The 18,686-nt window shown below is 40.4% G+C and overlaps 1 protein-coding gene across 8 annotated transcripts in view; it reads left to right on the forward strand.

The window, feature by feature from the left end:
* The first annotated feature begins 4,697 nt into the window (after nucleotides 1-4,697).
* Nucleotides 4,698-18,686, forward strand: part of PPP3CB (protein phosphatase 3 catalytic subunit beta) — a 48,678-nt gene continuing 34,689 nt past the window's right edge. For 4 of the 8 annotated variants that reach the window (XR_010610885.1, XM_065671733.1, XM_065671734.1 and 1 more), the window contains exons 1-2: nucleotides 4,699-5,140; nucleotides 17,006-17,206. Coding sequence is in view for 6 of the 8 variants with exons in the window: in XM_065671733.1 (XP_065527805.1) it covers nucleotides 5,071-5,140; nucleotides 17,006-17,206 (271 nt within the window). In the remaining 2 variants the exon portion in view is untranslated. Of the gene's footprint in view, nucleotides 5,141-17,005; nucleotides 17,207-18,686 lie in introns of those variants that run through there. The other 4 variants (XM_065671735.1, XM_065671736.1, XM_065671738.1 and 1 more) reach the window with 3 other exon arrangements.

Here is an 18,686-nt window from a genome sequence, read left to right on the forward strand (position 1 = left end):
AAGGAAGAGTTTGGGGGTACCATCACTCCAGAGACAAGAGGTTTAGAGATGCAGCTGGTAGCTTTTGGTATGAAAAAATTACCTAAAATTATGGAGTCAGACTAAGTGGCACCGGCTGGGATGCCTTAGCCTGTACTTTACAGTTGTGATATGATGCAAGGAATGATTTTGGCCTTAACTTGCTTTTTTTTTTTTAAATGTAGTCTTTACTTGCACAGCCTGCTCACAGAGGTTATTGGGGAATGAAGGAAATGCGTGCAGGAGGGAGCAAAACAGGATAGACTGTAATAGTAAAGTAGCTTGTAATTTATATCAGCAACTTTCTGATAATTTTGGTTTTTGGGGAATTAAGTCAGTGCAACTTCTCAGTACTGGATGACATCATCAGCTGGGGTATTGCAGTGATAACAATTTCATAATGCTGGAGAAAATGGCTTAAGATTATGCTTTCAAACTTTCTGAATTATGCCCTCATGTTACAGATAATAAAGTATGCCATAAAAGTGGCTTGGGACAGCAGGGAAATCTTACGTCCTCCTAAAAGAAAGCTTTCAAGTATTCATATTGAAACAGTACAGCAAAAACATTTAAAATAAAATATGGCTTGTTCTGAGGCAGTCTTGTAGTTTATACCAACTGCAGTACTGTTTCTGGCAGTTCAGGAAGGACAGTTTCACTAGTTTATCACTAGTGAGAATCAATGAAATGGAACAACCTGTTTAAAGTTTTGTCTTCTTCATCTTACTCTGCTGCTTATAGCACATCTTCTCTCAGATCTGGTTTATCTCTGCATGATTTGCTCTATGCATCTTTCTCTCGGGATCTGGAATATATCTCTCCTGTGATTCAGTTTCCTTCTTAGAGTTTTCAGAAAGTTCTTGTTGGATAATTAGATGATTCTGGGACATTGTGCCAGTTTTTAAGATATGTCGCTGTTAGTCAGAAGGGACTGTTCTGATCACCTGACCTTCTGCATGGGATGGTTACAGAATTTCACAGTCATTTTGATGTCTAACTTCTGTCTGAACTTCAATAAACAGCACTTCTTGTCTGAGGCAATGATTTACTAAAATTCTGTTGCTACTATACCTTGGAATACTCAGTCAGGAGAGGTGTCGAAAAGTCTAGGTTTTAACGTAACACCTTCTTAGTTAAACATCTTTCATATGCAGCTTCACTGTGTACTGCTTTGAGATGAAGCAGGAGGAAGTCAGAGATCATCCACATCCCAAATGGCTGCATTCCCCATGGTACAGACAGAGTAAGATGTATTGGCTTGGTTGTTCCGTGTGCTGCTCTTGCTGAATTGTTTCTCTGTTATGAAAGTAGTTCTTCAGAAATTAGTCCAGTGCTAGCATAGCTGCTACCTAATGGTTTGGAATATCCAGTAAGAGCAGATAGGAATTGGCTGTTTCCTGTTTTGTTTTATTTTTAACTGGTTGTTAAAATGTGTGGAATGGAATGGCCACTTGGTGGCAAAGCTGAACAGGAAGTAAAATGTGACTCCGCTTTTCAGAAATACTTTGGCATTTGTGGGAAACTCAGGATTATAAAGGCACACACTTCTACCTGCAAGGCCGTGTTTCTGTTTGTAATTATGTTTGTAAGTTCCTACAATCATAATACTACTTGTGGTGCCAGTAGAAATTGTTTGGCCCCTTGAACACCAGATGTTCCGAATCAATCAGCTTGGCTTTCACTGTGCGGTAAGTTGGGGCAATGTGACTACCCCTTCCAGAGTCCCTAGCAGATTTAAAGACAATGCTACATGCCAAGCTAAAGGGCTTAGGTAGAGTTCTTGTAGTTCTTTCTCCCTAATGTAGGTTTTGGTATTTTCTTAATGACAAAGGCATATGCTCTGTAATTTAATGAGGCAAGATGGGATATATTGGAAAAATTACAGCAATAAAGCCCCAAGGCAACTGTGCTAGCTAATTTCTCTTTCTAGCTGTTCTTATCCAAAAGAAACATTCAAATTATTTCTTTTAATGTTTTAAGGAGGTGTGGTTTGTTGGGAGACGTAACACCATTTATCACATCAACCTAATGTATTGTGGGGGATGAAACCCAGCAAGATTTCATCTGTGTGAGCTTTTTCTTCACGTCATGCTTGTATAGAACTGGAAGTGTTTCAGCACACAGGGCACTAGGTATAGTAGATAATATCCCTAGAAGCTGATGGTGTCTCCTTGTTGCACAGCATGATAGCAAAATTAAATTATGCTATGCTTCTTCCTCAGCCAGAGTTCTGACTGTGTCAGTCCCTTTTAATTCATACCCTAGGAGACAAGATGGATGTTGGCTGTGGGCTCATGAGAGAAGCAAGCAAGTGAAAGAAGAAGAGGCATCTCTCTTGGTGACTGCACTCAGGTGAGGTGAAGAGGTGGGTCCTGACAACACTCTGCAAGATCTCAGGCTCCCTCTGTGTTTGGAAATGTATGAACAAATTAATTTCTTTATAACAGGAGAATCACTCTGCTGTTTCATGCTGTCAAACATTCAAACTGTATTACCAAGCTTCTCCTGATCCTAAACAAGAGACTGAATTCATTCTCCCTGTTCTTTGTTCTGGCAGATCTACTGTAAGCTAACACTAAGTTGACAGGAGCAGTGTTTACTTTCTGCTCTTCCTAGCTCATGTTCTCACTGCATATTTTGAAATATCCAAGCAAATGAGCTTTTGTTCCATTTAAGAAACAGTCCTTTAAGTTGGTTGTACGATGACAGACATCTGCAGAACATAGTGTAAAGTACTTCCCACTACTGGAAATCTCAGCAATTAAATCCAGAAGTTATCCAGGATTTCTTCCATGATACTCTGATGTATCCCAACTCTTTTTGCATGCATGCACACATTTTACTTGTGGACGTGAAATTAATACAATTCTGTTTTTCCAGAATTTTGGAGTCTTACAAGTGTCATTAATAAATAATTAAAGGATTTATAATTCTGATTCCTTTAAAATTTTCAGTTGCTTCCTTTCAATGTCTTCCTGGAAGTGTTTCATTCAAAGTTTCTTGCTTGGACTGTCTTGGCTATGTAACTGAAAAGCAAGGTCAACCCAAGTGCTCATGTAACCCATCAGTTTCAACGTATTTTTGCTTAAGCCAAACAGCTTTTCATGATCAGGATGGCAGGTACTCACCTCAGGTGTCATCCTATTCCCTTGGACCTGAATGGGGCAAGATCTAAGACATTGCTGAAACTACTACCCCCAAATGGTTTTTCTTTCTTAAATTCCTGATTTACTGCATGAAATAGTTTGCACGGCTCAGTACAAATAATGCCTAAGAGCTGTATTAGTTGAGATGCAAAGCAGCAACTCTTTAGAGTTGCATTTGATTAAATATAGGTATCAACTGCATTTGATTAAATATAGGTATATGTTAGATGCTTGCTAGATCTGACTGTGTTTATTGGCAGATATTTCAATGATACCAAATTTGGAAATTTTTGGTTGGGTTTTTTTGGGGTGTTTTTTATCTGGTTTTGGGTTGGGTTTTTATTTTTAAATGCAGTAATTTCCTGTGATCTCAACTACAGTGCAGTCCTACAGCCAACCTACACTGGTACTACTGAGAATACACGAAATTGGAGAAGAGAGAATGAAATTAACTGGTACAAAGGGGAGAGCAAGAACTACTTGGCTTTTTCATTAGCAAAGTTAATCTAATACAGAGTAGTCATAAATAATGATTGTATTAGCTTAGATTTAAAACATTTGTGCCAGCCTTTCTGCCTGTCTTATGCCCTCCATATCACTGGACCAGTTGCTCTACATATAATTTGCGTGGTTTGTATATAATGGAAGGACTGTAGCCTGCTGCATTTGCAAAGATCAGGCCAGTGCTGCAGAGCCTCTACCCCATTTTATTCTCATGCAGCTTTGAAGGGTGCCAGAGACTGGGAGGGGGCAGCTGATGCTGCTCTACCCAGGGCTGCCAGTGTTCTGGCTGCTTGTTTTGTCCACTGTTGTTCGGCTCCCTGGGTGGAGCAAAGACATCTATCTGGTGGTGGTGTGTTTTTCATAGTCATAGAATGGTTTGGGTTGGAAGGGAGTTTAATGATCATCTAGTTCCAGTCCCCCTGCCACAGGCAGGGACATCTTCCACTAGACCAGGTTGCTCAAAGCCCCATCCAACCTGGCCATGAACCTGTTCCAGTGTTTCCAGTATTGATTCCTAATATCTGATGTAAATTTGCCCTCTTTCAGTGTAAAGCCATTCCCCCTTGTCCTGTCCCCCCATGACCTTGTAAAAAGTCCCACACTAGATTTCCTGTAGACTCCTTTTTTCCTCCTCCTCTGCACTTCAGGCCTCACCTGAGAGGCCAGGCTGTAGAGCCCCTTCCAACCGTCTGTTGTAGGCGAGCGGCACTCCGGTGGGTAATAGATGCACTCCCTTGCTCCGAAGTGCTATCTAGGGGGCCTGCGGATCCCGGTCGGCTCGGCCGGGAAGGTGGGTGCTTCGCCGCTTGACAAAATGGTTCCCCTAGCCGTGCGGCCGCCTGGCCAGTGCTTTGCCCCGGCTGGAGGAGCAGCCGGGGCGGACCCACGGAGCTCTCCATGGTGGCCGCCGGGCCGGGCCGGGCCGCCTGCCGTGCCGCCCCCCATAGTCCCTGCCCTCCACCCGCCGGTCCCGGGGGCGTGGGCGCGCCCTGCTCCTCGCCCGCCCCCCCCGGCTGCGGGCAGAGCCCGGAGGCGCAGGGCCGCAGCCGCCGCCCCTCCCCGCGCCCCGCGGAGAGCGGAGTTTCGCCACGCTCCCTAACGGGCGCGCTGCCGGCGCGGCGGAGCCCGGAGTTTCGCCACACTCCCGTGGTCCCCTCGTGGGGTGGCGGCGCGGTGCATGCCGGGCCCGAGGCGGACTGTCCCTTCGCTGCGCGAGGAGCTGGGAGCCGCGCCTGCCGCCATGTTCCGCTGGGCCGCCGCCGCCCGGGGCCTCTAGCTGCCCCCACCCCGTCCCGCCGCCGGCCGCCGCACGCCTCTCTCCCCGCCAGCCCGCCGGCGGAGGAGGCGGACCCAGGCGCCGCCGCGCCCAGCAGCAGCCGCCGGAGCCCGGCAGCGCCCAGCGATGTCCGCCAAGGAGGGGAGCAAGGTGCTGCTGCTGACGCCCCACGCCACCAGCGAGCGCGCCGTCAAGGGTGAGCGTCCCTCTGCTCGCGGCCTGGCGCTGGCCGGGCCCGGATCTGGCGGGAGTGCGGGGAACATGGCTGCCCGACGCGGCGGAGGGCGGCGGCCCCCCGGGTCCGGGGGCGCTCGGGCTGGGAGGGGCGGCTGAGGGGCGCCGGGCTGCCCGCAGGTGGGGCTGGGGGCGGTGTGACCGCGGGAGGGCTGCTTGGTGCCAGCCCGGGTGGAGGGACACCCGGTCGGCTCGGCCTGTGGGCGGGGGGGCCGAGCCGGGCGTGGAGGCTGCCCGGGAAGGCGGTGGGGCTGACCCTGCCTGCGGGGACCCCCGGGTATGCCGCCCGCCTCCGGGAGCTGCCCACGGGGCTGAGGGTCCTGTGCCGCGGGTGGAAGCAGCGCCCACGGCCTGCGGCCCTGGCGCCTCCCGCTCCTATGCGCCGCTCGGGCGCTGTTGTCACGAGTGTTCGTGTGCTCTGCAGGCCGGGGACCACCGGCTTCCCCGCCTGGGGTCTGGCCCCTCGCGCCTCGTTCTCTGCGGGGTTTTCCTCTGTCTGCGCAAAGGAGATCCTTGTAATTGCAGAAGCTGACGGCACCGAGGGAGTGGAAAGGTGCTGCCGCCCTTTCTATTGGCTGCTGGTCTCAGGTTCCCTGTTCTGATGGAAAAAAAATCACCTTGATCTATTTCTTCGCGGCCTTTCTAGGTAGCACAATCTCATGGGAAGCCTTTAAAAGTCGAACGTGTTATATACTTCTCAGGGAAAAGAAAAGAAAAAAGTAAAGCCTTTTAAAGTAGATATGTCTGTGTAAAACTAAGATGGTTTAGCAACCAGAATGCTGTAAAGCATTAATAGTCTTGCTCTGGAGCACAGCAAATGTGTCATTTTAGTATATGTGACGAGAATAATCCTTCAACATTAAAGTCTCCTTAATACATCCATTAGATCTAAATCGTCATTTATAGGATGGCATAGGTAATACCTCAAAGCATTTTTAGGTTTTGTTGACTCAAGTGACAGGTCATTTAATTTTGATCTTGAAGGTTTCGATACTGAGCTGTATTTGGCTATGGCAGTGATGACATTTGTGAGAGCGGACCTAGACTATGGGAATTCCTGGTTGTACGCAAAGCAGCCTGCTTTTAAGGTTGACATTCCTAGGGAGCACAGGGTCTGATGGAATTCAGAGTGTAGGAGATCTGTCCATTTAACTTTTTATGTAACGGGGGAGGGGGGAGTGTCTTGAGAAATTAAAAGGATATCTTTGTCTTCATCAGGTCTTAATTAAAGCCTTGGAATCCCATAGTATGTTTTGGAAATCAGCATGTTTTCCAGAAAGCTTTGCTCACAGTAAGCTGTTACTCATTTTGGATTTCTTAACCTGTTGATTTGTTTGAACGAATTGCAAGAGCAAAAGTAGAAAATGTTAAAGCTAGTCTATTGGAAACTTGTGCTCATTAGTGCTAGTGTAAAGGGTAGCTGGGTTTTTGTACCGTTATTGCAATTTCTTGTAACAAATTAAGTTCTTCAAACAGTGTTAAGAGAGCTAATGGTAGGTGATTAGACACCTTAGAGTGTGTTGGAAAACGTCCATCCGGTTGTTGAAAATCATAGGTAAGGCTTGCTTCATTCTAACAGGATTACAGCCTGGGGTTACAGTATTTCTTTGAGCCTGGGTGTGTAGGATGTATAACTATTGTAAAGGTAATCAGGCTTTGACAGCTTCATCTGACATAGTTACAACCAGTTAAACGTTAGTGTAGTAGCATTTCTCTATTCCTTCTGTTGACCTGTCCTGTCCGTGCCTCTCGTGCTGAATCACTGGCTTCTGGAGAAAGCCTGGACAGCTGTGCCAAGCTGTCTGTGTTCCTGATATGAAGGACAGGGTGGTTTGGTTCCCCCACCCCCCATTAGGTGCAGTGCAGTTGGAAATACAGGTTTTGCACAGTGACTCCAGAGATGCAAGATTGCAGGTTGTGTCAGTGCTGATTGGGAATATATATGCAACATAAATATGTTAAAACCATGCTAAAATGGGACAGCTGTCACATCCCTGTTCGCCAATAGATGTGTTGCCTCTTGCATACCAAGAAATGATCGCTGTACTCTTGCCTGTTTTACGATGAGTAGGTTACAGATACGGTGATACTTTCTTAAAGTGGGCCCTCTGCTTTTGTCAAGGCAACATTGCATACTAAAGGACACCAAAGTGTTAACTTTTTATACTGGAAATGTGTGGAACTGTTAAGACAGCAGTTGACATGGTTGTGTAATGTCTTATACTTTTAACTTCTCTGATGCTGATTGCAGAAATTGCCTCTTTTTTTCCTAAGTGTCCACTTATTGATAATTGTTAGTATTTATTTACTATGATAAGGTTTGGGGATTTTTTTTTAAGGTCATTTTTTTTAGCATATTTATTTTGTTTAATGTGATCCATTGGGGGAGGGGGGAGCATGAAAGTGTTCTGCAAATGTTATTTGTGTGTGTGTGTGTGTGTGTGTGTATGTGAGCTCTGTTCCCAAGAAAAAAAAAAACATCCTTGGGGCACCCAGGCTTTCTGCCTCTCTTTTCTGAGACATTTCATTTATAATGTCTTAAGTCCTTGAGAAAAGCTACAGAGAAAAATGTAGTAATGTTATCTGGTGTGTCTCTATTGGTCCATATTTCAGCTTTTGTGCTCTCCGTATACTAGGTCTTTGTAGGAGGAAATGTGAATTCAGGACTTAATGGCTCCTGGTATTTGCATTGTTTCATCTCTTGCTTTTATTTTAGCTTTGCCTCCTTCCTCTGTTACTGGAAGAGAGGAAAAATAGCTGTTACATTTCAGAGGCCATGAGAAATTAAATCCGTTATCACTCATAATGTCTGTTGGTAGAAGTGGGCAAGAGGTACTCAAGAAAAAATGGTTACATTATTGTATCATCAGTAACTTTTCTAATAAGGTAGGATAATAATTAGGATGTGTCCCTCTTTGTATTTTGACCTGTATATTTAGCAACTAGTGGGAAGTGCATATATCTAGAAAAAAAATCTACAGTATTATCAGGTGTAATGTTCATATTAGGCATATATATAATACACATGATAATGGCTTTAAATATGCAGTCTGAAACAGTCTAGCTGTGTTGGTCTGGCATACCTTCCCAAGTATGAATTGTATCATCAGATTGGTTGCTTTTAAAGTGTATAGAAAGCTCAAAATTTTCTCTTTTCATGGTGTAAGCAATTTGTCTAAGCAATTTGTACTTGCATAGTTTCCTATTAATTAATGGTTAGCTGTGAAATTTAAATGTCTGAAGTCAGGTTTTGGCATTTGGTTCCAAAAGGTGTCTTATGGTGAGGTTTTTGTTACTGCTTTTTTTAAATAGAGATGAGCAAATGAACCTGTCATCTTGATTCACTGCTTTGTAAGTCACCCTCTTCAGCTTTAAAAGATGATAATGTCTCGTGGAAGGTAGCAGTTTCCTCTGTTCTGTCAAAGTCACAGGGGGAGGAAATAGTATCTTTTTTCTTTGAACTGCTGTTGTAATACTTACCTGCTGTAAGTGGTGCTTTTGGGCTTTCAATCGGTGCACCTGACCTTTCAGTGCATATGACTTCTGTACTTTAAATTCGTCAATATAATATGTCTTTTCTACCAAAACAACTGTTTTGCTATCTTGTAGTAAAGGAAAAAGAAGTGCTTGTAAGCTCAGTTTGATAGAGTGGTCCTGGGCATGGTAGGGATGAGCCTTCATTGGCTTTCCTTGGAGGGCAAAGCATCAGGGCTTCTCTGACCCACCTGTGGGTAGCTGCCCCGCGAAGTTTGCTTGGAAGTACTCTATCTTCATGGCATTGTGCTTTGCCCACTACAGGTGCTACTAGGTTTTCGCAAGCAATCCACAGGACCTTGTTGTGTTGAACTAATTGATACTTTGTGCTAAATTTGGAGATCATGTCTGTTCTCCTGGAAATGGGAGGCTTCGGTATTCCTTTGTTTTGGAGGAAAGTCATGATAGAGTCTGACTGACAGACAGTCATCATGGATATTAAATGGTAGCTCATTGAAACAGCTCTTCAGAGAATTGCAAAGAGAAGTAACTCGTATCCTTCAGCAGGGTCCTAAATTAAGACATTAATAACTACATAGGAGATAAATCACCACAGAAATCATCACAACTTCAGCATTCAGAGACTGCTAAGAAAACCAACCAAACAAAAATCCCAAACCAAAACTGAACAGGTAAATGGATAAATGTTTACGGGTAGCATGAAGGCTGTTTTAAACGTATTATAAGGTACTTAGAATGCCTTTATGCTGCTGGTTAGAAATGATTCTGAAATGATCCAGAAGAGCAGCAGAGTAAAGAGAGTATTTAAAGGTCATACTTTAAAAAAAAAAATTGTTTTGGGAGAGGCAATGGAATGGAGCTGAATTCTGACAAGTGAATGCTTGACTGGCCTTATACTTTGTTAGAATGAATAAATCTTAAAATAACAACAACAAAACCCCCCAAAACCCACCCAAAAATGGAAGCCTGCCTTAACTTCAGTAGGGCAAATTGGCAGTTGAGGCTTGGGAAGGTAAGGCCAGAGGAGAAAAATCTGGTGACTACTTACATGTGTGTTTATTGCGTAAGGAATTAAGGACACTTCCATACATGAGTCATTTCGAATGGAACCAAAGAATTGTCTCGTTGAAATGTAAGTGGTTTCAGAACATATCAACAAAACAAATGTTCAAAAAATATCCCAGGACCAGAAGATATTTGTCCAGTGGCTCTAAAGGAATTCTTTTGGGGTTTTTGGGTGCAAAATTGCGGATTTATTTTCCATAGCCTGTGGCATAACTCATCTTCTGAGCCTGAGAGATGGAGCACAGCAGCATTTTTTTATAAACTCTAGATTGAAATGGGAACTGTAGATCAGTAAGTTTAATTTAAGCAGACTCATAGCACTTGTAAGAAAGAGTGGACTAACTATGCCCCTGGGGAAATACGGTGTTAAAGAGGAGTTGGTACAGTTTTTATTGATGGAAAGCAAGAGAAATTGTTAGAATATTTTGGAGGAGGCAGTTAGCTGATAGATCCAGGCAAAACTATTCATTGGGTTCCTCCATCAGAGTCTTTAAAGTAAGCAAGACAGAAAATATCCTCTTTTGGATCAAAATTGGTAAAGAAAAGATGTTATTAATTAGGTTATAAGCTTCTGTAGTTGAGTGAGGTTAACATCTGTCATCTGGGCTTTTTAAATGTATTGATAAGCTAATTAGAAAACAAAGTGAATGGCAAATAGTAACATTCAGGATGGTAAACTTCAGAGATGTTTCAGATAGCTCTTGTTAGACGGAGTGCCTAGGCAAAGAAATTGCAGGAGATACTGTTCTAATAAAGGCAGAGTAGACTCCACAAGGAGGGAAAGATCAATTTTCACTTAAATGTAGAGGGTAGTGAACTTGGGAAAGAAACGTTAGGGTCTGTATGGATAATATTATGAAAATATTAGTACAGTGACAGTCAAACAGGCTGAGAGGAATTTAGGGAATATTAGAAGATCAGTTTAGAAAACAGAATACACCATCATGCCATTATATGCCTCTTGTGTTATATGTGCATCTTGAACAACAGCATGTAATTTTGGTACCTTTTCCTGATTTTCTTCTTCATCTAAAGATATGTTCAAAGGCACTGACTGCCTATCATGGAAGGTGAATCAACAAAGATGAGAAATCTGTGACTTGGAGAGGGGAGAGCTAATTAGGGGGTAGAGTTAGGTACCGCTTACACCATGAATGATGTTTAATGGAAGAGTTGAATAGGAAACAGCTACAGTTCTTGTCTCTCTGTGAAAAGGAGAAATGCAGTACTGAACAAAATTTTCCAGAAATGAATATAGAGGAAAGGTAAAATACTTATTCATTTAATATGGAATTAAATTTGTGGAATTCCTGGTGGTAACATGCAGCAGAAGCAAAAATGATGAAAGTGTCTATTCAGGATCCGGACAAAATCAGGAAGAAGTTCTTCACTGAGAGTGTGGTGAAGCACAGGAACAGGTTGCCTGGAGAAGTTGTGGCTGCCCCATTCCTGGAAGTGTTCAAGGCCAGGTTTAATGGGTCTTTGAGCAACCTGGTTTAGTGAAGGTGTCCCTGCCCATGGCAGGGGGTTGGAACTAGATGATCTTTAATGTCCCTTCCAACCCTAACGATTCTATGATTCTATGATATGTGGTAAGGATAAACTAAGCAGTGCCTGCAGGGCCTTTATAGGGTTTCAGGGTTTACAGGGTCATTTTTCCTTGCTTCTAGAATGCTTGTTAATAATAGCTTGCAGCATGCATTCAAGTAAACTTGAGTAAAGGGGTAGATATGTGGCATTTATGAAAAATACCGTAATTCGCAAGAAACTGACTGTGCTGAATTTGTTCTTTCTTGCTTGGGATGAATAGGGTAACTTTCATCTTTTGACAAGCTTTCTGAGTCAAGTAGACACTGCTGTGTATTTGTGCTTAACTAATGTTTTCAAGGTTCCTGGTCCATAGACCATCTGGGATGTCTTTATGCTGTTTCTTTTCAAATCTGTTCTTCCAAATGCAGGAGGATAATTGGATATATTCTGTCTTCATAGCAGTCATGGGTGCTACATCTCTTTCTTCTGTAGAGATGTTGGCAGAAGCATGAAAACTCCAGGGACAGACTGAATGACAATACATAGACAGCAATGCATTTATAAAACTAAAGCCCACAAAACTTGACCAAATGACAGAAAACACAGACAACTGTGCTGTCGTGGTAATAAGCCTGCTGACAAAAGGAAGGAGACTGGCCTATCTTTTCACAGAACAACGTGGTTGTATTGATATGTGATACCACTTAGTGGAGACAAACGTATATGCTGTTTCACATATAAATACCACCAAAGCTATAAATTCATTACAATGTCTGTGTTTAGTAACCTTGGTAATGTGAACTGAGACTATCTGTGAAATCAAAGCTACTCTTGAAACAGAAAATGAAATCTGGGACATTGAACATGATTTTACAGCCAAACTGAGTTCATTAAACATATCATGGACCTCTGATTATAGAGGAAAAAATAGCTTATTTTCTTTCACTGTCAGAGAAGAAAAATTATGTAAGTTTTAAGGTCTTAAGAGCAGAAAATACTTTGCTTGTGGAAGTACAGTACCTTGTACAGTTGATCCCTGATACTTACCATTACTCTAGAGGCTTTGATCTCATCTTTTTTCATGAGCCTATTCAAACAGATTGTCTCTGATACAAGCCATATTTAACCAAGATTATTAAAATAGGCATATATATCAGTGTGGTTTAAATTTACAGTATCTACATGTAAGATTGCATTAGCAGTTACTGTTGCACTTGGTTACTAGGCAATGTGAGATCTGTTTTGGGTCTGAAAGTAGTGTGTGTTAGTTGCCATAATGCACCTCTCAGCAGGGATTATTGTACTGGGTAAAAGTGCCATGCTTATGTAGTTTTTTGATTTTGAACCTTTTTACAGTGTGTTGTGAATTTCTTCAGGTTGGTGCTAACTTTTGGATCTCTGTAGCATGCTTTATTCTAAGGTATAAATGTACCTAGAGATTTCTAGAAAGTCAGTGTAGATCTAGGTTTAGAGGTTTTGCAGTTGATGTCTTTGTTCTAAGTACTAGTGCAGTATAAAGGTAAGGTGATTTTTTTCCCTCTTGGTAAATGGGTATACAAATAGTAATAAAAACAATCCCAAAAGCTGCTCACTGTTTGGTTTTGTTTGTTTGCTTGTTTTTTTCCCCAGCATTACTGTTAAAAATTTTGAATGTGCAATCATGATGTGCTATCTTTGTTACTGCTATGCTTTTACTAATAGGATATAGTATGTTATTTTGTGCAGCAATAATTGGTTAGAGATTCATCTCTAAATGCTTTCCTATTGCTTAGCTTTGCTGGGAATGGAAGAAGGGAATCCTTTAATGGCCAACACCATGTTATTTCCTTAGGGCAGTTCCTCTTAATTACCATGCCATTACAGTCCCAAGAGCTCAGGTTATGCCCAAAGACTTTGAAACATGGATTATATTTCTGTCTTGGAACACATTATGCTGCAATTCTTTTTCCTTAGGCTATGACATTCTATTACTGCTTCATCAAAGGTTTCATTAAACCCTTTAGTTTGCAGAAATTGTGTATCTGCTTCAGAAATGATAATTCTTAAGCTGTTAAAAGATGTTATTTGTAATATTTTTCGAAGGTGTGAGCTCTAATATAGCATTAGCTATTATTAAGACAAAAATGAAAGCATAAAATGGAAAGAAACGTTTTTTCATAGTAAGTGTTACTGTTTTATGCAGCTGGGTGATGCAGATAAAATCTTTTGCCATGTTTTAGTCTGTCTTCTCTGAAGATTATTCTAAGAAAAAAAATCCTTCTTGAGCAATAGGAAAATACATGAATTTCGTGAATAGGATTTTGTTAAACTCTGAGGAACTAGTTGTAAGACTTTCTTCATGAGGCAAATATAACTTTATGGATGCTTAACTACTTCTGATAACTACATTCATTGGTTTTGGACATTATGGATAACCCCTAGTTTTAATTTGAATCTTTATAAGAATAGTAATTAAAATAATCTGAGTCAGCTCTTTCCAGGCACTGGACAGAAACATTATATTTTATAGCCTCCAAGAAAATGTAACTTGCTAGACAAACTCCAAGCTGTAGTTTCTTAAAATAGGCAGAATTGAGTGCAAGTTCGATCTGAAATACAATACATGGACATAAGAATTTTTTTAAGAGAAGAAAATTTCATCTGCCATGTGCTTAGAACCCCTGAAATATTTCTGAACTGTCATAAGGAAGAGGTCAAAACCATATTTCTGAGTTCTGCAGCCATTGGTAGTCATGAGAAGTCAGGAATGATTTGCACATCAGAGACTGAAGAACAGGTGTTCATTTCACCTTAACAGACCATTCCCTACCACAGCCTGCATCTACCAAAAAAAAACTTCAGAAAGAAAAAAGGGTCATCTTTCTCTTAAGTACATAATTATCCAGTAATAGTGCTAGAACTAGTGAAGTACAGTTCCTACAAAACTGTGTCTTGGAGGTGGTTGACTTTGGTGCTGGGAAGGTATGGTTTCTAATGCTTTTACAAAAATTAAAGCAGGAGAAATATACTTTTTGAGTTGCTTCTCATAAAAAGATGAGATCAACTCTGCTGCTGAAAGTGGTTTTGGGCCCACAAATAATATGTTAAAAGTGGGAGAAGAAATGGCCTAAAACAAATTTATGCACAGGTTAATAAAAACTTACAAGTCATGCAGAAATAACATGAAGAGAATATGAAGATCAGAAAGTAAAGTTCAAAAAACCAGGGAATGCTGGAATTGATATTTGCATGGTCATAATTAAGTGCTTCTAAAAATCAGTTAAATTTATCATGTTGGAACAATGGATTTCTCTTTTCAGAGACAGATTTATGTTTTTAAACAATTGTGCATGGAACAGACATAGTTGTCCTTTGATTTCTTAAATATGTTAAGTTTATTAACATTTGGACTACATGGAATTTTAACACTTCCAAATGAAACTTGAATCATTGCTAGAAGAGTCTGGAAGAACAGGCATGTCATTTCTTTCCTGTTAATAAAATACTGTATGTCCAAAAATAAAGTGCCAAATTTGTTCTAAACTGCAAAGACACATTTTTCAGCTTTCTCCTTCTTAGAATCTTTTATAAGAGGAAGAACATACAATTCTCCAGTTTATATTCTAGTATAATTTAATTTCAGTGAATATATGGGTGTGAACTAGGAATCAGATATTTTATTCATAGGTTTTTATTATTGCATAAAACAGAAGGGTAGCAATTTGCTAGTAATCTAGAAGTCAATTTAAAGGAAGTCAATGATTGTTTTAGTATTTAAGCATTGATTTTTGGAATGTAAAGCTTAAAAAAGTTAAGTATGAATAAGCTGTCTGCAAGTGCATTCATACTGCTAGTTCTTACCTTTGAATAGATGTGTTTCTCTAATTTTTTGTTTTGAATGTATTTGAAATAATATTTAAATGGAGTGTAGCTGAATGATTCCACTCCTTTTTTTTTTTTTTTTTCAATTCTTTCAATAGCAGTATGCTTTGGTAGGGAGGTGTCAGATGAGTTTCATTTCCTGGAATCTAGCAGGAGTGCAATGATATTCTGATGCACTGCTTAGTGGCAATTTTGATGTATCCTCTTCTTCCACATCCCACATTCATATTTCATTTGTAACTGAATTAACACTGTTTGAATTCATATAAGCTGCTGGCCTTCAAATGTGCTGTCTGGGCAGTTGCTGAGCCTGGTTTTGTCCCCAGCATCAGACCTCTACTTCTTTGAGATATGGATCAGACCTGGCTGCTTTTGACCTGCAAGCCAGGATCCGAGTAGTTCTTGTACTTCCATTAATTTCCAAAGTTGTGTGTAGGATATGAGCAGCCTCTACTAAAATTCAGTCTTTTTAGAGACAGTGCAACAGGAAAATAAGGAAAACAAGGTCAAAGAAGGAATTTCAACCTAAAATGGCAATGTTGTAGGCTCCAAATTTATATTTTTTTTTTTTTCTGACAGCATAAACTTGTTAGGCTGCTTAGTCAGTGGTTTCACAAAACTTCAGACTGGCAGAGTCCACCCTGGCACTTTCTGCTATTCAGGGGCCATCAGCACTAGTGCTGCACTCCCTTCATGTTCTCCATTAATGCTGTCATAGGCCTCCGTTAGAGTCCCCCTTAGTTTTCGTGGGTTTAGGCTGAAGTTAGTCTAGTTATTCCTAAAGAAAGAAAATCTAACTTTTTGATTTCCATTATTGTCTCTTGAATCTTTCCTGATTTTTTTTTTTTTTATTTTTTTTTATAAGTTGGGCAAACGAGTTGCATACTAGATTTATCAGTGGCACATTTACTTCTTCTTTTGTTTTTCATTTACTAATAATTCTTAATATTCAGTTTTCTGGGTTTCGTTGGCTTGTCAGCATCAAGTATTTTCCTAGAACTATAGAAAAGACCTTGCTTCTGAATAGTAACAGTAATTTTATAATCTGTGATATTTATATGTAAAGTTAGGATTGATTTCATTCATTAATTTGCATGTATTTAATATGGCATATTTTGCTAAGCCACTCAGTAGCATGGACAGTAGCTCTTCGTATCCTACCATATTCTTCATTGTCTGGAATATTTACTGTCACCTCAATGCTACATCACTCCCATTAATTGCCTTCTTTTTAGTGTGATTTATGAATTTATTAAATAGCACAGGTTCTAGTGGGAGTCCTCTAGTAATCTTCTTTGTTTCCAGGTGCTGGCTATTACCTCCTTTTATATCTAGTCCTTTAAACATTCTTGTATCCTTTACTTGCCTAGCTTTGGATTTGTTTAGGTGGGTTTTTTTGGTTGGTTGGTTGGTTGGTGTTTTTTGGTGTCTGGGGTGGGGTGGGGTGTGTGTGACACTTTGATGACGGAAATAGGTCATTTCGAAATGCCTTTTGCAAGTCTGAATGGATATGAAATGGATCTCCTGCATCCTCGGTAACTGTTGAGTCCTTCAGAGAATGGCAGTATATTGGAGAGAGAGATGTGTCCCTTTGCAAAAGCAGTTTTGACTCTGCCAGATGTTTTACATATTAATATGTCTTCTAACTCTTGTTTTATAGTTTACAAATTCACACATTCTAGATGCCAGTTTTTAAAATATACATACACAGATGGCACTGTTCCATCTGGCTTTTAATGATGCCATCAAGTTGGTTCACTGAAAGACAAATCTGCTACTTTGGATAGCAGCTATTCCATGACAGATCCAAGCCTAGATGGAGTATATTTTTAAAATGGCATTGTTGCGACTAGTGTTTCTTCTTTTTAAATTTTAGCTGTCCCTTTTCCACCAACGCATCGCTTGACATCTGAAGAAGTGTTTGACACAGATGGAAGACCAAGGGTTGACATTTTGAAGAACCACTTGATAAAAGAGGGTCGAGTAGATGAAGAAATTGCGCTTAGAATCATCAATGAGGGTGCTGCAATATTACGGAGGGAAAAAACTATGATAGAAGTTGAAGCGCCAATTACAGGTAATATTTCTATATAATTTCACTCATAAATAAATTTGAAAAATGCCAGATATTTTCAGTAGTTGAGTTCATCTTAAAAATTGCTACAGTAAAATTTCTGTATAGTCGTTGAGTTATCCCTTCCAACTGTATTTGCTTAACAATACTCAAATGGTCTGAAAAAATGGACTGCACATTAATTTTCACAATTAAGTCATTAAACCTCTTGGAAAAAGATAGTATGATTGCTATTAAAATGACAAAACTGAAAATACTTTCATGTTGATGAATTACAGATTACTAATTCTTGCAGTATTGTAAGTGGGAATAAAGATACCTACCTGCTATAGCAAAATGAACTCGGAATTATCCTAAAGTCTAAACATGTGGAGAGAATCTAATTGCTGTAGTTTGAAGCAAATACTGTGAACTGGAATTCTGAGTGAAAATACACCTTTGTAGTTCCTCTGTAGATGAGACTCATGACTGCATGTGAAACCATGTCCTTGTGAGGGTAGTAGTACTGGAAAGTGTTGAAAGATTGTTCTGGCATTTTTAATGTGCTAGGACCAGATCCACTGTGATACAAGACTGACGGGGGGGGCAGTATTTTCATGGTTTGACCAGTTGAATTTCTGCTTGACCTGGTGAAATGTAGAACAGGTGTCCTTTAGTACTTTTATTTATAAACAATCCAGACTGGTAGAAGATCACTGATGTTGCATATCTATTATTTATGGTAATGAAAGTAGATTTGATTTATGCGTTCAAATCAGATTTTCTTTGATGTGAATGTATTTTCTTCTAAATAGACCTCTGTAAAATTTGTGTCTGAAAAGCTTCTTCTAGTGCATCACCTTGCTTTCACTTCTTAATATCAGGTAAATGAAAACACTTAAACAGTGCATCATTATTACTGCAGTTTATTTTTTTTTAAATAAGTGAATGAAACGATGGAAACCAGTAAGTGACTGTCTGAACTTAAGAGTCTTTTGAAGCTTCAGGTAAAACTACACAGTTATCCATATGTTTAGAATTTTATCTTTCTGTTTATTCAGGTAGTTACCCAGAGCTACTGGTTAATTAGCAGCTGAAAAAGAAGGAAAGTTCTTGCAGTGTTTCAGTAGAAATCTTAACAAAAGTGACATAGAAGAGGACTCATTCTATTTAGTCTAATACTTTGTAGGTCATTATGACAAATGGTCTGCTCCGAGGGAATAACAGTCCTGTCTGTGGTGTGCCATATCCAATACTTCTTTCCAAAATCAGAACAACTTTTTTCCACAAAAAAAGTTTACTGATAAACTCTGAGAAGTCAGAAGATGCTATTCACCAGTTGTTCAGCAACATTTTGCTTCAGTGGAAGGCACAATCTCTCTAATTCCTGTTAATTGTTATGAGCAATCCCTCATGCAGAAGCAAGAAGGCAGCTCCTAACTTCCGTTGAGCTGGGAATTCCTGTGGGAATGAGGAGTTAGGAGCAGTTCTCTTCCAAATATTT

The sequence above is a fragment of the Lathamus discolor genome, chromosome 3, assembly GCF_037157495.1.
Source record: "Lathamus discolor isolate bLatDis1 chromosome 3, bLatDis1.hap1, whole genome shotgun sequence".
In the NCBI taxonomy this organism is placed as follows: domain Eukaryota; kingdom Metazoa; phylum Chordata; class Aves; order Psittaciformes; family Psittacidae; genus Lathamus; species Lathamus discolor.